Source organism: Anoplolepis gracilipes, chromosome 17 (assembly GCF_047496725.1).
Source record: "Anoplolepis gracilipes chromosome 17, ASM4749672v1, whole genome shotgun sequence".
In the NCBI taxonomy this organism is placed as follows: Eukaryota; Metazoa; Arthropoda; class Insecta; order Hymenoptera; family Formicidae; genus Anoplolepis; species Anoplolepis gracilipes.
In genome coordinates this window covers 3,022,388-3,045,962 of record NC_132986.1, presented here as the reverse complement: position 1 = coordinate 3,045,962, position 23,575 = coordinate 3,022,388, and the positions used below count along the sequence as shown (strand labels likewise).

Sequence of the window (23,575 nt, the reverse complement as noted above, 5' to 3'; positions counted from 1 at the left end):
GTGCGTTAAAAGCGCGACCGTTGGTGAGAGAGATCGGCCTTCAGCACGTGACCGAGACTCCGCCAGATGGGCAGTCTATAGGAATGACACCTCGTTTTTTTTTTTTTTCTTTTCTTTTCTTTCGGGTAATCGCTTCGAAAGATACCTCGGCCACGGTCGCGTGCGCGAAATTACGGGACTCTTGCGGCAACTAGAATCTACCTTTCAAAGGAATAAGTCTACAATAAAAGTTCTCTTAACGAGTGTAGCCGTTAATTCGTGGAAAATTTTTATCTCGTAGATATACGCGAAAAAGGGTTAAACAATCTCGCGCATCATTTTGTTAATCTCCACGCTGATCTCACTCTTCTCGGCAACGCATTTTCTCGACACACGCGTTAACAAGCTACAACAGCAATTAAGCCGTGGCCCGCAAATTACTCGCTGTACGCTCCAATTCGGCCGGCCGAATACGGTAAGGCGGAGAAAGAACCGGAAGCATCAAGATGCAATAATGCAAAAATGGCGAATCGAGTACGGTCGGTTGTGTCAGCCGAATAGACCTCTTTCTCTTTCTTTCTTTCTTTTTTTTTTTTTTTTTTTTTTTTTTTCTTAATTTCACCGATCCCCTTTAACGATTTAAATCATGGAGGAAGAATATCGTCCGAGAATTATCAGCGCTAAATGGTATCGGTGGCCGTTTCTACTATGGTATCAGGTGGAAGGCATACGGTCTTCGTGAAGGCACGCGAATGAGGTCTATTCAGTTGATCGGCCGAACCTCAGTCTCGATCGAGTATCGCGAGTTACGCGGCATGCAAGAGGGCGGGTCGAGATTTATCTAGCAAATAACCTCCTGTTGCTCGCGCGTCCGTATACCATGTGTGGCAAAAGTTTCCAAACGGCGATCATACGTATACTGGCCGATCGATTATTCTCTTCGCGATATTGGAAATAGGGGCAACGATTCGCAAATAGGCACGTTCGATACATCGATTGTATATGCATACTACAAAAAGTACAATATTTTAATAATATAACGTCGTGCAATTTTTAGAAATTCATGCTCGCAACTCCCTTTCCTGTTTCGCTACTAAATAATCGTACTATTAATTTTTTAGGCAATATGTCAGTCTTGTGAGTCAATAATGATGACACTCCAATTATCGAATATGATATATCAGATTCCGCTCGTCGAGAAAGTGACTTCTCATTTGTTGAGAATTATGAGGGCGACTTCGCTGCTATCGATCATGCGCGATTTATTTCACGTTCGTTACGCATTACCGTTAGCAGTATAAATAATAAGGAGATACGATAAGAACCGTAACAATAGACAAGTGAGAAGTGACGGAAGAGACGTTTGCTGAAAGAAAACGATAATGTACATTTCTTAAAATTAGGAAAACTTGAGTAGATGTAATGATTCATTTGTATATTAAATAAAATATTATTTGAGAATTTATATTTTTTCGTAAGGATGAGATATATATGTACAGATAAATATATAATAATATGAAATATCTATTTGAAATGCAACAATTTAAATTGTTAACAGAAACAATAGTTTTAAAAAATTGCGAATTTTATTTCTCTTATTTGAAATACTATTTGCAATTTTCAAACTTGTATATTGATTTTAAATATTATTTCTTGTATTATTTTGAATAATATATAAGAAAAATAATTAGAAAAATAGTAAAACAGATATCCATTTATTTCAAAAATAATCACTATTTATATTATGTTAATTTACAAAAATAATTAATTTAAAGCTAATTAAAACTAATTCATTAATTTAAAAGAGAAAACTATGAATGAATTTAGAAGACTACAAGTCATTAAAAAGAAGTAGGATAAGCACAAATTAATAAAGAGTCACAATAAAAAAACATGCTAATATTATAAAATAAAAATAATTATTTTATTAATTATGTGAAATTTCTACTAAAATCTAACATATGAAATATATATTTATAATTCATAAAATTAACTAAAATATAAATAACGTAAATATAAATATAAAATTAAATATAAAAATAAATTATAAACTATGTACATATATTACAATAATATATTAATTTAATAGAAGAAAGAAAGTGTTTACAAATACAATATTTATATTTTTTATTTCGAGTACTGTTTGTTTATTACAAAATGCCTATCTTTTGACTATCTTTTGGAAGGGGAAATGGCAGTGAAAACGGAATGAGATCGAGAATGTAGTAATTAGCACTGCCAATTGATTTTGCTCTTGTGTTTATCTCCATGTTCCAAGAATATGAAAGGTTTTAAATCGGGGAACATTTACGACCCCGAAGGGAAAATGACGATGAATATGCGTGTTACAAAAAATTCTCACGGTGCATCAAGACAGACTATAATTGGAGGTGTATGTCGCGATTGCATTTTCAGTTAAATAGAGCGTGGTGCTCTTGGTGCATAGTTTGTATACCAACTCTCGAAAGATGTCCACGAGAATGACTCATGAAAATCAAACTCATTGTCAGAAGAAGCCTGTGTGATTCGATCTGCTTATGGACAATATGTTGACGCGCTTCGCTTTCGTTTCCAAGAGAGAAAGAGACGAAGCGAGTTAGATGAAGAAAGATTGAGAGTTAATCCTTTATTGCATTATGTTACATTAATTATATTCCTTTGTCTACACATGATGCAACCGTTCGTTCGTTTAGATAAGAACCGATTAAGTTTTCTGACGAGAAGGTGAATATTAATTTTTCCCGTAACATTCAATGTTAGTGTATATTGTATGTCAGCCTTTGTCATAGAGATTGCGCGATTCATAATATTTTCACGAATGATAAAGGATCTCTTTGATTATTATCAGATTTCATGCGCGCGTTGTATATCTGCCGTGGATGTTCTCCGGTGCTGTTAATGAGATATACACACAGTTGAACGTACATAAGTTTAACACTTAGGTACGGCAGGTACCATCGCGTCAAATGATCCATTGTAAAAGCGCGTTGATTTTAATATTGTTTAACAAATTATTTGCAAACCTATATCTGCCAGTATCGCAGCCAGATCAGATCGAATTTTTACTTTATTACGATTCGCACAAATCGCCTCCTTTAACCCTTTGAGTCACAGTGGGTCACCCAGAGATCCACCTTTTTTTTCCTAGTTTTTTATTGTTTTAACTACTTTTTTTATCAACAGATACCGAATTTTTTCTTTCTACAGAGTCTCTAGAACATCAATAAGTGTAAAAAAAATATGAGCAGTCATTAATTGTTAATTGCAAAAATACCATATATAAGCAAACAGTCAAAATTAGTACTTTTTTTTACGAAAAAATGCATTTTCTACTAACCTATTATGACAATAAATACGGCAATTTTTTTATAATCTTAGTACACTCTAAAGTATTTTTCAGAATTTTTTTTAAATTTTCCACCGTGTTGTTTTTGTTAAATTCTCCTTTTTTTGATAAAAAATATATAAAAAATAATATTTTCTGTTCTAAATTAAAAGTAACAGTCGTATTCTTTTTTAAATTTTTTTCTCTGAAGGTTTTTTTTAGATCGCAGAATCTGAATCTAAAGGAAAAAAAAATTAATTTCCAAAATTTAATATAGGGATCCAATATGGCGGAAGTAAAATTTTGAAAATCTCGTCTGCCATATTGGATCCGCCATCTTGAATTTTGAAAATCTGACAACGGATTCGTAATCAGCGACCCCAAAAACCCTTATATACCAAATTTTAGAAAATACTGACAATTAAAATAATTCGTGACTCAAAGGATTAACGGTGTTTTCTTTCTTTTTCATAAGATTCTAACGCGATCCATTTCACCCAATATCTTAAGATAAGGTGATAAAAAAATATAAAGATGCGAAATTAAAAATTGTGTATAACACTTCATAACATCAAGTATTTTTAGAAACATACAAATATCATAAACTCGAGATTCGAAGCGAGATACTTCCTGATTGGTTCGTCAGTGGAGGTCGTATTAACTCGAATCTTCTCGCGACGCCAATTAAGAAGAAAAATACATAATATTCGGCAGTAAATTCACAGATAGTACGGCGACACAAACTTGCGTACGTGGTGCATACGAGTTCTTTGTATCCCTAACACGGTATGTATCGTCGAATAGTATTTATTGTATATTTTACAAACATCGTACTCATTTCGCGACTGTCTTTATGCGTGCTGCCATGCCCGATCGTTTTTATTCTCACCGCGATCGCACGATTGTTATATTTTGATGTGATAAAACAGCTCGTCCGACAACGATTCATTGTACAGGATGGTCAGAATTTTTCACGTGATTTCTGGCTCGAACACTTTTTTTCCAAGGATCTTGAAAGAGTCAATGAAATTGATTTCAATGTGCTTGGTATTTACATTTAATTGTTGTCAATGAGTCGCACCGGACGAATCACTCTCGGTGTCGGAAAGGAGTGCATAAATACGTCTACTTCGATATCTGTCTCGTAATTGCAGCGTGACGTAAATCAGTTTTACGTTGAAACACGAGTCGCGTAAGTTACGAGCGACAAAACAACTGTAATCACGTTTCGGTCATAAAATAAAACGTAATTATAATTTTGCGCCGCTATTACGCGCGAGCTGTGTATTTATTATACATTTTCACACACTTGGCGTTAAGTGCGGTTGTCTGATGCTGAGAGTTCTATTTATCTAACAGTGAGATCGTATACTCGTCATGAAATATGTGATAAAGCCGCGACACTTTGCATTAAACACGACAAGAATGCAGGCCAATGTCGTCGCGGTATCGCAGATTTCGCCGACGTATCACAATTGTAAAGAGCGATAATAAATCCCGCGATTAAAACGACTCATATAAGTTTCTTCTTGACGTTTATCCGCGACCTTGGCGCGTTATCGTAATTTTATTGCGATTATCGCGACGACAATTCACGGAGGAGAGACGTAAACGTGACTTAATTTTCCTTCAATCACGCCACACACGGGCGGATATACCGGGCGAGTCTCGTCCGGCAAGAGAGAGAAAAAAAAAAGACTTTCGTTGGGAGCATCCGGTCTGACGCAGAACGCAGGGAACCCGTGAGAGTGAAATGGTAAAAGGTACACGCGGAACGGGAACGCGCAGGCGAATTTAATGGCGTTGAAATTTCGGGACTCCGAGAAAGAGAAGGAGAGAGGAGGAAGAGAGAGGCTGGTTTCGTCGTTAAGCCCTGGGTAACAATGAACGCCTCGTGTCGGCCCGATAAAAACCTTGTCGACTTCCTGTGTGCGCACGCCACCCGCCACTCTTCCCAAGGCTGTTGCCTCATTACGTGTCAGACAGACACTGGTCGAGTCCGCTTCTCGCGTAGCAGAACTTACACGCCGTGATATCTCTCTCGACTAATCAACCCGCCAAGGTTATTGACGAAAGCGCATGCGATAGATCTGGAAGCGCTTGGCTCCAATCACACGACCTTCACGATAGGGATAAACGACGCAGATAGTGCGAGGTTTTGCGTGTAGATAAGAGCAAATGGTGAAAATTTTTATTGCCGTGCATCTCATTCTTTTGTAAGATTAAATTTGCGTAAGTCTTTAATTATATACAATTAAAAAAATAAACAGAACTTTAAGAAAAAATATGATTATATTTCTTGTAGGTTTTTTTTTCTGTGCTCGATACAATTTCAAAAGTGCTTTATGACGGTTTCGGTAAAAAAAGAGCTACTTCAGCATAACAGAAATTATTTTAGAGGTTAAAATTGTATTCGGCATAAAAAATAAATTATTGAGGAAATGATTATTCTCTTCTTGAGATTTAAAAAAAAATATTCATATTTTATGTTTCACGATACATATTTTTGTAAGGAAGCGAAGCATGGCACAGTAGACAGCGTATCAGTCTACTAGGCCAAAAGTCCCGGGTTCGATCCCCGATAAGAACAGAAAAATTATATACGCTCGCTCTCCTCTCGGAAGGACGCTGGCAACCCACCGAGAGTTAGTAATCTTGCCAAGAATATAATATTCAAGTTGTGTTACTGATTGTAACTTGCAACTAACTCGTTTACAGAAAGAATGATTATCATATACACTATATTCTCTCCTTATTGTCTAACGTTATTACAAGTCTTATAATTTGACGAAAGCATGCACGTAGGAACGTAAACTATGAAGATGGTCGTCCTTTTGCCTGCACAACGTAGGGAGTCGCTTTAACCGCCGGCACCGTTAACACCGTTAACGTCATAATATATGTATATGGAAGCGAGATATACCGTGATCGTACGCGGAAAACCCGCCTCGATCGGCGCGTCCAGGGTATTGTTTCGATACTCGGGGCGCCCCGCGTTCACTCGCGAGATCTCGACTATCGATCCGGCGATTCGCACGCGACCGGGGCCTCTTCTTCTTCCTGGTACCCCGCCTGGTGGTGGACGTCGACCGCCCTCGGCGACAAATCTCGCTTGAGATCCCGCACGAACGTTCACGTGTACCGTGCACGTACGCGAACCACGGTGGCGTGGCCGATCTTAGGAGCGTAACGCACGTGTATTGCGGGCGGACCGACCCGCGTGCATCTGCATCGCTGCACGTGCGCCGCGGCGTGCCTCGTATGCGTGGGATGTGCGCGAATGTTCATTGCGTGTGCTAGATCGTCGGTCGGGGGCGGTGAGAGGGGGATGGGGAGAAGCGCTTATTTCGCTCGCGACGTGAAGCTTCGGGCTGTTGGGCGGCTAATGTGGAATTGCAGTCGAGGAGAGATATGAGGGAAGGTGGCGGCGCGACGCTTAACACAGAGAGTTGACTGAACCGATAAATAATCGATCGGACGGAATAGATCTCGGGTTCTGAGTCATCTCGAATCTCGAAGCCCGAGGGCTTTACCAGGCCTTTTTTTTCCACGCGCACACCCTTTCTATACGTCTTTCACTCTCGTTGTAAAAAGAGCGGTTGTGTATAGAGCGCAATACGTGTTTCAAAAAGGATCGCTACAACTACAAGTTATAAAATAGTGAAAGGACCCCGGCGAAAGCAATGAGATCGGCTCTTTTTTTTTTCTCCTTGTCGCGTGACGAATTCGCGCCACGCGTGGATAACGCGCTGGAACTGCTACGTCGGCTGGCTTTACGGCACTTTACGGATGCCGAAAGCTTCTGTTCGAAAGGCCGTACATTCCGTCTCCTTTCTTGCGGCTCGTCGTCGCAATTGGCGATTTTGCTAGCGCGATTACAATGGAAAAAGGAGAATCTTTGGCAAAACAGCCGGTGCAATTGATGCTCGCGTTCTCGTCTTTCCGTGAAACGACCGCTTTCTCGAAAATACTCGTCGACGAGAGAGTGCAACCGATTAGCTTCCCTCGTCAAACATTTCGAGCACCGACGAGAGATTTTCGTTAAACAACTTACAGCTGAAAAGACATTAGGTTGGACACATGAAAGCATGGAACAACAGCAGAACAGAAAATATTTTCATTGAACTAATAAATAATTTAATGAAAAAATCTTGCTTTATCATCATTGTACAGCGTATATTATTTTTGTGTGCACTTTGGATGCAATTTTTTAATTTCTACAGATGTTGGAATTAAAAAAATTATATTGTATTTATAATAACATAGAATGATATTGGATATATGATTGTAAAATAAGATTAAATTGCATCAGCGGAGATAACTTTGCTATTCGGATCGAATGCTTCCTATTCGCGGTCGATAAATCGCAGAATAACTGAAATGATGGACAAGTCGAGACCCAGCACCTCCTTCCTGGAGGCCCGGGCGATACGCGATCATAGGCTATACATATCGTAGCGAACGCAGGCGAGCAAAGTCGGTCATCATCCACGAATCCAGTTACTTTGTGGCGCGTCGACCGGCAATCGATTCGTCTCCGTCGGGCATAACCGATCTGCTGGAGTATCGAGGCCTTCCTGTACATATTTAGGCGCGTTGATGTTTCACCTGCGCGTGCACTTGTGCCCCATAACTGAACAATAACGTAAAACGTTAACTTAACTTTCTACATACATACTCTAGTTGTATTCTGATTCTCTCATTTATGAATGAGACATCTCAGAAATGTTGGTTTCTCTCATCTTGAGCCGCAAATAATCACGACAACAGGTCGTTCCAGCCAGTCCTCTCGGCCGAGATACGCGCGACGCGTCCTCTCTCTCTCTCTCTCTCTCTCTCTCTCTCTCTCTCTCTCTCTCTTTTTTCCTTTCACGCCATGCTCGATTTTATTTTACCTCTCGTTTTCCTTCCGTGCTCTGTGCTCTTCTTATTGTTAGAGGAATCAAAAATACAGGTGGATAGATCGATATTAGTTTTGTAGGCGATCGACAGAGATCCAGTTCAGGGAGGAGAGAGGAGAGCGAGAAAGCCGATTATAGTAGAGGTGGACGAGCAACAAAAAGCGAGCGACGGACGACTGCGGTGGACGACTTTCCCATGAAAGGGGGATGGAGGACGCGGGGGCAGGATGTGCCAGGACCAATCAATTGTACACGCCGGTCTCCTTCTTCTTTCTCTCGCTCCTCCGCTTCGCGTTTATCGTTATATATATATATATATATATATATATATTTATATATATATACATATATATATATATATCTTTCTCAGCTGTAATTTTTTTCTCTTATCGGAAGCGCTGTTTTCCTAGCGGCCGCTTTTCTGCAATCGATCGCCCTGAAACACCGCCTACGCCGCGTCTTTCCCAGATTATTTCACGCTTGCGAGTGTACATCGATCTTACGGCTTCGACTATACCGATCTTCGGCTTCTTCTCATTCGACCTCCGCGATACTGACGTCTCGCTAATGAACTTCTGTAACGAATGTGTATCCATGCTCGATGATACGCCAACCGTTTTAATCAAAGAGAACAACTGCTGAGAGTCGATTCGCGCGCAAGCTATAGTGTTGAATCATTATAAGGAAGAGACCAGTCGCCTTTTTTTTTTTCTTTTTTTTTACGATGAGCCGGTCTTATTTACGTTGTGGGAACTATTCTTCGGTATCAATGCTGAGCGCCGTAAATATTGTCAGCTCGAACGCTTTGTATTCCGCGTGTAACGCTACTTTGCCGCCTACTTTCCCGCTCGAAGATCGTGAAAGTGTAAGAAACCGTGCGACGGTTGGTTATCGATCGACGATCGGGAAAAAAGCAAGGTAGCACACGCGGTCTGGACCTTCACTGACTGCAACGGGAACAACGGCAGCGCTTAGGGTGGGTGGACTGACGGTTGGAGAGGGCGATCTTGACTGGCAATCTACAATAGACTCGCTTCGTAGCGTCGCGATTTTTTTAGGCGCCATGCGAGACTCACGTCGAAAAAAGAACAAAAAATAAGAGAGAGAGAGAGAGAGAGAGAGAGAGAGAGAGAGAGAGAGAGAGAGAGAGAGAGATGTTTTGGCAATCGAATCAATCCGATTCGCATCACGCACGTGTATGGTCGCGAAATCAAGTGTGGTCTCTCGACCCTCTAGACACAGTGAAAATAATCGCCACGCGCAAAGAAATGGGAGCAGTCAAAGGAAATAGTTAATAAGATTTGTTTCTTTTTCTTCGCGACTCTCTCCAACGGTTTCGTTCGCCTGTTACTCCCGAGGAAAAGTGCAGAGGTTTTTGCCAATGGAACTTGAAAGTGTAGAGTCGTAAGAATTTCATATGCTTTTATCGCGCATAGTCTGGTATGCTGTCGCCCCGAGTCTTTGGAAAGATAAGCCCGAACAACAGGAAACGATTGCGCGAATCAAATGGACATATTTTATCCCCGAGCGGGATTTTGTAACGCTCTCAATCTCGTTCGCGATGTTAACGCGAACGCAAGTGGAAGCTGTAAATTGCATTAAAGACCGTACTTACGTGATATTTATGTACGAATGCCTCTTGATACGATGTCCGCGAATCTCTTGCTGTAATTTTCTTCCAAGATTGTCTCGGGACGCGCCTTCCGAAGAACGAAGCGGTGCTAATACTTTTATACGTACATTTAATATCTTCCTCCGTATCTATCTCCGTATCCGTAGAACATCACGACTTATTAGCTACTTTTAACGGTTGTTACGCGTGTCAATCCCCGTGATATCATTCGCTTGATTTACAATCGTCGAGCCGCGCACTCGGCATGCAATCGCATTCCGATGCAGGTGCGCGTGCATTCATCCAGGACATCCGAGAACACGATTGCTCGACGATAGATATCGTCGAAGGAAGGAAGGAAGCGGGATTAGAGAACTAGTCTTTCTCTCGAAGAAGGGATATACCTATGTGCGCGATGTTACAGTTAGCTTAGTGTATACAATTCAGCCGATTATATACCTGATCGCAAACTATTGCGGCATTGTCGTGACGATCTAAAGAGAGAAAGAGAGAAAGAAAGAGAGAGAGAGAGAAAAAGAGAAATAAGTCGCACAATGAATTTATCGATTATACGACTTGGCTCTCGTGGCTCCAGTTTACCGTTAACGCGGTGGTGGAGCTTTGATAAAAATCGTGCACGCCTCGACATCTACATGACCGAGACGAAAGGCGTTTTTTTTTTTTTTTTTTTTTTTTTCATGGAAAGGAAGTTGTATTCTGGACTGAGTGTGTCACCTGAACAACAATCAATAGAAACAGATGTAGAAAGATAAATAAAAAATAAATTTTATATGAGATCTATTAGCGATTATATATATATATAAAAATTATATAGAGATTAACTTCTAAAAATGATCTTTTCAATAAAAGTTTGAAAAAAATACAAAGCTAAAGGGAGTCTACAAAAATATAATGTTACATTTAATATACATTTAATATTAAAATAAAATTAATAATAAAGCAGTAATGAAATTATAGTACTAATAGCATGTATTCCACAGTGTATTAGTTTAAAAATAAAAGAAGACAAAACAATGCGAGATGAGAGTGCGTTGACACAAGAGATACACTTTCCGCGTACTGTGATCGAGATTACTCTGATCAGCACTGTGTGGAATTTCTCTCTGTGCCTGGATCGGCTTTTCTATATTCACGCACGATCGTCGCATCAACTTGACCGCGCTCTGGCTCGAATCGAATATCTCGCGTGTGATCGCCGCGGAATGAGATAAAAAAAAACTAAAAGGAAAAGAAAAAACGTGACAGTCATGACGTGGTGATCTCTATACGTCGCATATTAATTCCAACCTCCCCTTTTGTAGCCTTTACGTAATTGCGATCGCGGCCACCTCTCCGAGATCACCTACGTCTCTCGTCAATTGCCTTTCCCCTCGTTCCCGTCCTATAAACAGTCTAGATCGAGAGCGAGCGAGGTGACCGTTAGAGCCGGCCATTACGCGGCTAGATAGCCGATTCGATAGACGATTGACTTTGTAATTATCAAATGGCGGCCGCGATTAAGGGTCGGCCAAGCTGATTGATGGCCGTGCGTAACCACACGCACGGCACTGATCCACGTCTTTTTAGCCTTTGTGCACGCGCGCGCTGCCATTTGCGCTTCTAATGATCGGGAATTACGCGGATCGATGATATCGTCCTGTTGCGAATCGGAGGAAAGTGAGCGCGATATTGCCTGTCTCGCCGGCAATTCATTTCTTACTTTAACGAGATACGTTGGAAATGCATATTGTAATTTCAATGATCTAATGATCCGATCCGAACGTCATTGAAATAGCAGCGCAATTACATATGTCATCTTTGATAATTATTATTTAAAAAGAAAAAAAAGATTACTAAATTTTTTCAACTTTTAAATGTCAATCGGTTTGACCCTGAAATTAATAAAAATATTCGGAGAAAAGCGACGGGCATACGTATGTAATACGTAAATACCGCGAAATGGAGATATATTTCGAGGCCGAAAGAGAATCGGTAAGGTTCTCGGAGCAGCGGATAATCGTGGCAACCGGTATTTATATAGGAAATGTAGATGTAATCGCGTCGGGATGCCTGGGACCCAGAGACGGACGGTAGGTGGACGGGACGCTGGCGTTAGCAGATGCGGCAGCTGATCATCCGCACTGATGGCGGTGGGATGTAACCGCCGGTACCTGTTTTACCTGCTACAGTACTCTGGTGTGTGCTGCATGACGGGGGCCCCAAGGGAGCCCCCGACCTACGGGATTAGCCCGACGGCGGCACGTGCCGACCACAGGTGGCTCTTTAAAACTCACTTTATCCGTCTCCTTCGCGGTCGCTCCCTCACCTCCTCGATGGAAAACCGGAATCGGAAACCGCCGACGTGTCGAGAAACGAGATCAGTTCGAGTTGTCATTTATCCCTCGATTAAAGTCACCACTATGAATGTAGAGCATATGCGGTAAAATAGAAGCTGCATGAATTCAAAGTAGCACGCGACAAATGTCGCATAAATATCTGTAATCCGGTATAATCGCGCACGATATAATTACGCTCCTCCGCACGATTTCCTCTTGCGGTTTTTCTTTTCTTTTACGCTATTTATTCGCTCGTGTGCTGCTGCTATGTTGACAGATGTAACGTCTCGGATTAAACGGCTTTGCACGAGATAAACGATATGTCGGCGCTTAGGAAAGAACGTAACTATCCCGGCTTAAAATAGTCTTCCGGCGAGCTTTATAAATTAGGATCGAACGTTATCACGTACTGTTAATCGTTTGGCAGGATGCCGGCCGAGTCTTCTACGGTATCAGAATGTTTCTCGATATGTCATCCCTTCTTTTCTCTTTTTTTACCTCCCTGCTAGGAACAGGGAAACGCGCGCTCGGCAAATCGTTCACGGTTCTGAATTCAAGGTTGGACACGCAACTAATTGCAATAAATATCTCGCTCGGACGCGCTCGACCTCAACTGTATGAGGAATAACGTGTCGGATATATATCGGTACCAGGTTTTCTTCCTTCGAAAGCTTGTATATCCCGCCTCCGGCTCGCGGGATCATATATATTCCGCGGGACAGCCGTTTGCAACGAGCAACGAGCTGCTACTTTATTGCAGGTGACTCCACCGATACTCACTTATACCTCCGCCGTCTCTCTCTCCTCTTCGTCTCTTAGTATCCGCCTTTGCGGCGGAAAACCGGAATTGGAATTGCGCGATTCTTTCGAGGAACCGAGCTAATCAAGTGGGAGGAGGAAGACGGCAGCGTGCCCTCCGTTCTTCGTTCAAGCCTGTGGAAACAGGGATTCCGTGCCCTTTCTCGCACGAGCGCGTGCAAGAGGAACAATATATTCCCCCTTGTATCTCTTTAATGTCTTACCGTTATGCGCTCGTATTATTTAAAGGCGAACTTATCGGCGAGTCTACCGCGCGCGGTAGATTTCTCCGTTCCATTAATACAACATCCAATATACCCGCGATTTTATCTTCGCCCCGTGCACACGTGCGTTGATGCCTGCATAGTGTTACGGAACCAACGCGTTGCAACAAAGTAAAGCTTATTTCCGGAACATACATATTTTTCTTTCCTTTTTGTTTATATTTTTATAGTGCGCTACGATTTTATTCCGACCAGTTATTATTATTATTATTATATATCGATATACCGCTCCAATTTACAGTTGTTCCTTCAGATCACTCGTGAAGATCGAGTGAAAAGGTAAATTTTGCTACCATCGCAAAGAATATAGGGGAACGTGAGGTAGAACGGCCAACGTAAGCATTGAGCAAGTTTTCAACATATTAAAAAAAAATAAATCGATCTTTTTTTATTAAAAATATTCTTTGGAATATCCACTATAAGAAAAAACACAAGTTTATTATAAAATAATAGTTTAAATAGACGAGATTATTGATTTAGTAAAAGCCTAGATTTTCGTGATATGCTTTTAATGCGGGGTATAATGGACTACCTCCAAAACTTGTTTATTTCATTTACATTGATGTCTAAAACTTTTTAAAAGTTGTATATTATAATATGATATATAGAACATAAGAATATAGATTTGTGTTTTTAAATGATAACTATAAAATAAATTAATAAATAAAAACAATTCTCTTGTTATAATAAATATTTTTCTCTTTAAAACATGGAAAAATATCCTTTAATGTAATAATTTTTGGTATTAATTTTGAAAGACAGCATCTACGTATACTCTCTTTCTTTCTCTAGTATAAAAATAAAAAGTACAACATTTCGTGGGCTAATATTTCATTAAGCTTCAAAACGTAATTATTTACTTTTGATCATATAAAAAATTATAATTAATCAATATTTACATAGACACACAGTATGAAATTAATAAGAAAAGATCATTTTAAAACATAAATGTATTTACGGTAATAAAAAATAGAATTTTATCATTGTTTACCTTATGTAAATATATCGAAGAATTACAACTCAGTCGCGGAGAGCACAGCAAGTGCATTAAATAATTTATAACAACTTTCAACTAAAAATATTGCGATTACTGATAACAGCACGCAGAAAGAGACACCTAATAGCAATAATTGCAACATATTTCATGACACGGTAGCATCTCTGTAAAAAGATATCGACTCTGCACCATTGTACCCCGCGGTGCCCTTCTACCCCACGTTTCCCTATTCTTCTCTCATTCGTGCCCTTCTCTCATTTTCTTTCTACCTCTCTGGCTTCCTCTCTCGCGGCCCGCGATTACAACCCTTGAAATTGCAGTGTATTGCATACGTATATATACAAGAGAGGTCGGATCCGCGCAAAGGAAAACAGTATCCGCGATCACCTGTTACACACCCACGCCGCATACGGCGGCGACGGATATCGAGGCATTCGCGCACGTACGGACACGCAAGGGAGCACGTTAATGGCACGTGCCACAGGTGGTTCTTCGAAAGTCACTTATCCACGAAAGCCGCACGTCTCTTTTCCCTTTTACTCGCTCGGCCGTTCTCGCGCAACTTATATTTACCTACATACGTTCCTCTCCGTGACGGTGCCCCGGCCTACGACGACGTCGAAGAGAACTGGAATTACTTGACCCGAGCGTGCGTGCATGGTAGACAAACCGCCGCTGTCAGACACACGACCGATACAGAGCCGCGAGTGTGTAAACGGGCTCTCGCGTAAGTACCTCACGTGGGTTGTGCTCTCTCTCTCGCCATGCACCAGTAGGCTCGCCAATTTTTGTTCATTAACAGGACACCGCGCCCGTTGTGCCACGAGTTTGTTGAGATCGATCGCCGTATCAGCGACCGATAACGATGCTCGGCTTTTACCATTGGCTTTCGATAAGTCCTGGAGAGAGAAGGAAAGATAGAAGAGACAACTAGATAGATACTTGAGATAGATACTTTAATAAACTTCGCTGTAGGATGAGATTTCCTTCAAACTACTATTGAATATACATAGAGTACAAGCAGTAATTATAATACAAGAAAAAAAGAAGTGTAAGAAAGAAGAAAAAAAAATTACACATTTTTTACGTATACTGTAATAGAGGTAGATGAGTTAGAATGACAACTATATGAGATGAAAAATAAAGATATGAATTTCAAGTGAATTAAATGACTTAGGTAAAAAGATTTAAATCTCGAAAGAAACAACAATTTCAATTATTAGTAGTAACTATTAAAAAAGAGATAGAGAGTGATTTTAATAATATATTATAATATATTTTAAAAATATATATAATAATATAAATAATAATGTAGTAATATAAATCGTTAAAATGATAATTTGTCACAAATCTTTCTGATAATAAAAATTCTCTAACAACTTGTAGAACTAAATTTAAAAAGAAAGAAAAGATATAGAGCGCGAAAGGACAAACATTTTCTGTAGATTAATTTCAATCAATTTATTATGCGATTATACGGTGAAAGAGAAGCAGAGAGAGATGAACAATCAAAGTTTACTACATACTGTGAAAAAATTTCTTAAGAGAAACTGCTAATTGGTGATAAAATTTCGCGTTTTATTCGCCTTGTAGATAATAATAAGATTCGTGTAGGTGTATCAACGACCGATGTTTACGAGACATTCTGTATTAATGTATGTAGATATATGCTCTTGCGATTTGCTAGTGTACTGTCGTGTATGTACATGGCCCGCACTCGTGCGTCGGCCAAGTACGGGTAATGAGGTTAATAAACGAGAAAGAAAGAGAGAGAGATATCCTTGTCGTGTAAAAACTTGAACGGATGGACGGTAGCTACTATGTTAGATTGTATCCACCAAAGGTGGATCTTGAAGTGAATATTCAAAAGGCATTCATAAAGCGCGTGGTACGACACCTACGAGATAGTTTCACTTTTGTCGCGTGTTGAATAGAATATGTTTTACAATATTTTAAACTCTTGCGCCTTACATCGTTACGCTATTTCAGCGTGAGAAAGAATGCTCTTGCAGATTCGTGAGGAGGATTGTGAAGATTACCGGGGAATTTCGCATCCCGGATCAGATTAATAAACATGACGGCCGTCCCGCGAAAGCTCGACTGCTCGCGTTCTGGATAGTCGATACACAGCCGAGTGCTTCTCAGGATTCCGCCGTGGATTCCAGGCAGAAGCGTTCGTTTATGAACCGAGAAGTTGCATAATGTAATCGACGGTTTTCGCGTGAGAGTCCGAGGCGGAGAGCGCGAACACGGGCCATTCTGTCACAAAGACGAATACGCACACAAAGCGGAGAGTATGCGTGTACACACCTACGACGTCTCTTCTGCTTCTTCTTCTTCTCCGTAGGTGCGCGATCAGACGAAGGGAGAGGAAGAAAGAGAAAGAAAGAGAGGAGCGCGCGGCCAAAGTTGTGTCCGCGCTCGAGCAATTCCTTCATGCATATTGTCACGCGTTGTTAAGCCCCGAGAACACCGGCCATTACCGGCCGGCAAGGGAATCCACGCTGATGCGAAGGCTGAAAAGCGCTGCAGACAGAAGGTGCGGATGGTAGCCGCACATTTTGCCGGCTGCTATACAGCTCCCTTCCACCAATTGAACTTTCTCGGATAATCTCTGTTTACGTGACAGGTCTATGCAAATCTCATGTTTTCATTTTCCTTTTTTTATGCCAATTAAAAAGATACATCTGCCGCAAATTGATTATCTTAATAGACTTCGTTGTTCATTGATGACTCGATGTAAATTTGTTCGCAAACTTTAAAAAATGATATAAATATTACATAAAAATATGTGTAATGTATATAAAATATATATAGTGAATATATATTTCAAAATATATATTTATTAAAAAAAATATATGTTGTGAGAAGTAATTTTTAATACTAATATCTTCCTCTCTTTCTCTCGTTAGAAAAAACTATTTTATTTTAACCTATTTTAAGCCTCTAACGACATTTCCTAACTGGCCGCTTGGTAGAATGTATACGTTGTAATTGAAACAGAGGGTTACTTCAAACAGATTGATGGCCAGTATTTATCTCTGCTGGGTCATCTTCACGATCTTGACCACACGCAAGTTGCACGTCGATCGCGAGCCTGACTACGAACGATCCGCTTTCGCTGCACAGCGCGACGTTTTCTGCGTCCTTACTTTCGTCCTTAAGACATGCAGAGTAACCGGCGCGACGTGCGATCTCCGTTGCGTGGAGCTGACGAGAGTAGGGTCCAGTTAGCAAAGTACGCGGGTCGTAAACAATGGTTTTAGCGAGTGCGTAGACACCGTAAGAGCGCTGGTAGCTGACTCCCACGGTTCATAGGGACGAGTATCTTCTTCTAAGCCTGGTCTTTACGCGTACTTTGGCCGTCCACGACTCACCCATTTTGCTTTACTTAAGGCCTATTTGTGCACTAAGTCGCTAACCGTTGCATCTCTCTCGCCTTCTCGTTAAACCATCATCCGCCTGTTACTTGACGTTTATTCGCCGAGATGTACCTTCGCTATATTCCAGTCAGGTGCAGTGACGTTGGTAACACGAGACCGCGAATTCCTTGGAAAAATATGGAAAACCTGGAATTCTCAAGAATTTCTTTTGTATCCGGAAAATCAGAAAATTTTCGTGGGATTTTATTAGGAATTAAAGAATTTTTTTTAAAGAAAATTCTCGTTTAAATATTATAATTTTGCTCTCGTATTGTAAAACAGTCGACTGTGTGTGTGTGTGTGTGAAACTGACGTCTCACTTCATAGAAAATCATTAATTGCTGAGAGTTTTGGTTTTATCTTTAATTTAGTTGTAAGTTCTTGATAGATTAAACAAATAATTTTGGTTATTAAATAAAAGAAATGGGACAAATGTCAAGTTTACAGTGCTTACTTTGTCGGCTGACAATTTTTTTAGCATTTTTAGATTTTAAGCGCTTTAAGCTTGAAAATTCTACAAGTTTTAAAAAATATTTGTGCATAAAAATTATTAGAATATTAATTAAACTAATTAAATCGTCCGAGATGCCGGACATATAAGTACCGAGACGAGACTCTCGTATCTTCACTCGTCTATAATAAACTAATTGTGCGTATGTACGGAAGGCGTCATTAATGCCTTTATAAATGAATTATGAACATCTCAATACATTTATATACATATTTTGTATATACGTGGAAAATGTATGTGTTTCGATACGCATAAATTCATTGTGTAAAGGCATTAATGACTCTTTCTGTATGTACACTATAAACTGATAATTATATATTTGTTCTATTGTTTGTTAATGATTATGTTATTTGTTTGTGGATGAAAATATTTGAATAATTACTAATAAAAAGCAATATTTGAATAATATTCGCAAAACTCGTATAATATTCGTATATAATATTCGCATATATAATATTGGATAACAATATCGCGTGTAATTTCTTATGTATATGTATGTTAATATATTCCACGATTATAAATATTATTTTAATTTTTATTATTATATTTTCTCTGGAGAAAAATTACTATTATATTATTTCGTTGCGAAGCAAAGAATACAGAGTTTAATACGTGCAGCGCGAAGCATATTACGGGGAAAAAAACATCGCGGACGCGGTCGACGCACGAAATAACTGAAATAAATAATGCATATTTTTTTACACACATTTTTAAATTTTATGCATTCTGCAATATATAAGTCATCTTGTGACTTTTTATGAATTTATTATTTAAAAAATGAAACAACTCTTATTTGACATAGACTCGCAGTCAAAGACGACCGACTTCCTCACGCAAATTAGAGCCTGTCGAGGCGTTTTAATCGTCAACGGAGATACAAAGAAAGCACCGCCCGCTGCGGTGGACAGTCGTTGACCGCAGACTCGGTAACCGTTCCCGAGTCTCACTCCCACGCGTTATGAGATCCGCGCGTTTCGCGATGTAAAACGGCGGAACGCGGGAGCAGTTTCGAATTTCACGGATGGTCGCCCGATGACGATTGGTGTGCCTGCCGACGATTGTTCTTGATTCCTTCTCCTTGATCTCTCTTTCCCCCATTACGAGACATTACGACGAATGAGTCCCACAAAAACAGGAAGAACTCGCGTCAATTTTTTTTCATCAGTTTCGAAAGTTTATATTATATGTACATTCGCAGAACGCAACAAGAAATCGACGAAAGCATGAATATTTTGACTTTAATATTTCGATACTTCAGTCGGTATTTTCATGGAAATACCGCTCTTTTAATTAATAAGTAAATAAACATTAAAAGATTACTGACAAATGGATTGCTGCAATCTAGGACAGTAGGCTTGCCGTTTTCTCAAAGCGCTTTTTCTTTTCTACAGCAGCTGCTTTAAGCTACATCGCGAAGATTCATAATCGCGTCCGGACCTAGACAATGTTCTCACCGCGTCGAAGAGATGAGAAGAGAACGGTCCTACTGTAGTAGATGAACGTCGCCGACAGCGTGAACGAAATTACGCTCCATTCATCCTTTCATTCATCCAAGTAGGATCTCACCTTCCAACTTGGAGCGATGTGTCCCTCTCTACGGCGGCCTCTCTCTCTCTCTCTCTCTCTCTCTCTCTCTCTCTCTCTCTCTCTCTCTCTCTCTCTCTCTCTCTCTCTCTCTCTCTCTCTCTCTCTCTCTCTCTCTCTCTCTCTCTCTCTCTCTCTCTCTCTCTCTCTCTCTCTCTCTCTCTCTCTCTCTCTCTCTCTCTCTCTCTCTCTCTCTCTCTCTCTCTCTCTCTCTCTCTCTCTCTCTCTCTCTCTCTCTCTCTCTCTCTCTCTCTCTCTCTCTCTCTCTCTCTCTCTCTCTCTCTCTCTCTCTCTCTCTCTCTCTCTCTCTCTCTCTCTCTCTCTCTTTCTCGATCGTAATAAGCAAAAAAGGCATCACCCGGCCAGATGATTACGTAGAGAGGAACGAAGAAATTATCCACTCGACGCGTAAAAAGCGTGGCGAAGGCAATCCCATTGCGGCTGGGACCGCCGAGTCCTTATTTTTGTGATCCCGATAGGAGAGGGCGAGGGGAGAAGAAGGGTACGCCTAGATCAGGATCTCGAGATCTTTGTCTACGGTATTCTTGCACCATTGATTCGACTCCGCGAGTCACTGACCGAAAATCCATGTCCGTTGCTTAACGAAAACGATCGCCGTCCGCGACGAATCGTGATCGAGAAGGTTAAATCTTTTCCCCGCGAGAGAAAATCGGACATTTTTTTTGCTCTTTTTTCTCTTTTTAGCTCTTTTTCTAGATTATTAATCGAATTTTTTGATTTGTTTCCTCTTCTAGAAGGCGACGAAGAGTTGAACGGACGCCTCGTCCAACTCGGCGAGGTACTGTCCGAGATAGAGGAAGGAGGTGGCGGGAGGAGAGGGTTGGAAGAAGGGTGGCGTGCTATGATCAGCATGGAGCTTCCGGCACACGCGACGCAGCATGGTGCTCTACACCTGGGGGTTGGAGTCGGGGTCAATCCAGGTGACCCTGCCGGAAGTGCCCTGGCCGCCATTCACCCACATCCCCAAGACCCTCTAGCCCTCCACCATCATAATCACGGCGCTGCAACACCCGGAGGTATGCATGAGGACTCCAAGAAAAAACGTATGTTTCTTCTTACGAATCCATTTTCATTTATTAATAGTAGAACGTTAAGATGATTATCGCAGGAGAATAGTTGAAGAGGAAACTTGAAACAATATTTTCAACCGTAATTAAATTTTTAACGTAAATTATCTTTCCATGAAAAATAAGACGATCATTTCCTGCGATAATCAATAGTATATAATTATACTTATTCTAATTCAAAATAAAATGATTCGTTGCTTATCGGGATAAATTCTTGGTAATCCGCCGCGACATACATATAAATAACTCTGTCAATATCGCTCGTTTATGATTATTCCGACTGTCTCGAGAACGAGACAATGTACGCAATGAACGGCAATAGCCAAGTGCACAACCGACAGGAATGTCACGGTCGCAAAAAAGGGTAGGCACGTGCCACGCGAAATACCGGCGATAAATCTTCGTCTCAGGAGCGCGGCAACGCTTCTATTACCAGCGACTTGCGCGATGACGATGCATCACGTTCGCCGAGTCAACGGCTGTAGCTGGAATTCAGGAATCCGTCGAACGCGCTTTCCGACTCTCTCTCTCTCTCTCTCTCTCTCTCTCTCTCTCTCTCTCTCTCTCTCTCTCTCTCTCTCTCTCTCTCTCTCTCTCTCTCTCTCTTTCATTCTTTTTCTTTCATGGTGATGGATTGAACAGATTTGTAAAATACGAATAATAGTGCGATTTCAGAAGTCGACGAGCGACAACTATTCAGAAAATAATAATCGTTTCATAATTAATTATCGTTGACGATACATCAATCTTTTAGGAGGACTTTGCAAATGCGATTACCTGCCGTGAATTTCCCTACGCGATCATTAATATTGTCGAAGTCACGAATTGCGCGTAAAAGCGCTTTGAAGGCAAAAATGCGGATTCTCGCTCCCGCCGTTAACTCCTACCGTTTATCATCATTACCTCGCTGTAAACCGCAAGCTTATTAAATCCCGGTATCGACGGCGCGCACATCCGGCGAGGCGACGTTACGTGCCAGGGAGACACCGATGCGAGCAATAATTCCGCCCCATCAAAGTTCCGAGACTCCCGCGTGAAAGAGCTCCTTGTTTCGTACGGAACAATCGAGTTAGCTGAACTTGCCTGGCGCTCGTCGTACACAGACGTACCGTAGAAGTCGGTAGTTTCTTCTTTGGTGGCCGACCGTCGCAGGTATATTTTTGAGCACATATACACACATCCGCACATACGTGAGCTACACGGATATGCGTCGGAATCATCTTGGAAGCGATAGTTTCTTCCAGCCAACGGTTGGTTACGCTGGCGTGGAAGCTCGTTGTCTTCCTTCGTTCTTCGCGGATGTGTATGCGTGACGGAAGAGACTAGTGCTGGTTAAGGAAGATGAAAGGCTGCCGCCTTGGCAGCAGCCAGTGACGCGGCATGAGCCACGAGGCCTGTGAAAGAAGAAGGGGAAAGGAGAAACAAAAAATAAAGATAGAGTCAGGGGGTCGTTAAATCTAATGATATCAACGTATTTGATGGAGAGAGATTCGCGGATCTCAATTTTAGGGCCCCACACGAGTCGCGCGTACATAGTACATATAAATCTAGTTTATTAATGATTAAATTATCTTGTAACACGTTCCTACTTGCGGTTGTTCCTCTTCCTACTTCTCGTTGACCGATCTCGGGATAAATATGCTTTTAATTGAATCTTTGAAGTCATCGACGCGTAACGCGATTTCGATTATCTCTAATGATGCGTGAACACGTGCGGTGACATGAATTTATAATTAATTTGTAATTAACGCTTACAAATTCTACTGAATTTATACGATTCATCGATAATGCGATTTTGTGCGACGCAATGATTATTTTGTTCTCATCTCGCGAGAGAACGGCCATTTCGTTTCGATTTCACACTTTTTTCATAATTAATTGCTACTCCATTTAGACTCTGACTTTGTTGTTCAACGATCGCACTCGCGACCAATAATATTGTCTGAGAAAGCGTAGTGAAATAATTTCTTTTTTTTTTTTTTGTTTTTTTTTTCGGGAAAAGAAAGTGATATTTCTGAGGCAGAAACTAATGAGCGTGAAAACCTCTTAAACGTTTAAATTTCTCAAACATTTTTGCTCTATATAGATGTACGAAAAAAGTTTGTTTTTAAATCTCTTTAAAAATTTATACTCTTCTTCGATAAATTATGCGTCAACTTGGACTTATTATGCAAAACATGCATGTCCATTTGATATATTTAATCACTTGACGCGACCTATTTAGTAATCCGTATTAATATATTCAATAATCTGATATTCAAGAATGCAGCGTTACATGAAAAACGACTTCAGCCTTTAATAATTGCCTACGTCCTTCTTCCGAGACGTATTTGTAATTGTGTTTGTATTTGCATACGTGAAACTTCGCCGCATATGACGTCGATCGCTTGTCGTCATCGCTTTCAAATAAATGTTCTAAACTTTTTATTTCGGTGATCCGATAATGGACGTACGAGCAGCGTAGCTATTGGATGTCGTAAGAAGAGAAAGAAAAAAGAACAGTACATCATACTGTTACTTCGTAACCATATAGCTAAATGAGAGGGAAGGGATTAAATGCGCACCAATATCGAGTGGGTAACACATCATGCTTGAATCTCCTCGCGAAAGTTATTCTTTCTTCTATGGACGGGAATCGCTTATGGGGGCTTATTCGCGCAACGGAGAATGACTGGCAGCATCCGATATACAAGGTGTTACTGAAAGGTCTATGCAAACTTTGAGTTCTACGCATCGGG

At 40.6% G+C, this 23,575-nt stretch overlaps 1 protein-coding gene across 8 annotated transcripts in view; it reads left to right on the top strand.

Annotated features, from left to right (window-relative positions):
- The window catches only part of Sv (paired box protein shaven), a 151,841-nt gene that overhangs the window by 15,906 nt on the left and 112,360 nt on the right, over positions 1 to 23,575 (top strand). For 7 of the 8 annotated variants that reach the window (XM_072909149.1, XM_072909148.1, XM_072909153.1 and 4 more), the window contains exon 3: positions 20,505 to 20,813. In XM_072909149.1, the coding sequence (XP_072765250.1) occupies positions 20,612 to 20,813 (202 nt within the window). In that variant the 5' untranslated portion in view covers positions 20,505 to 20,611. The remainder of the gene's footprint in view (positions 1 to 20,504; positions 20,814 to 23,575) is intronic. The other variant, XM_072909147.1, reaches the window with a different exon arrangement.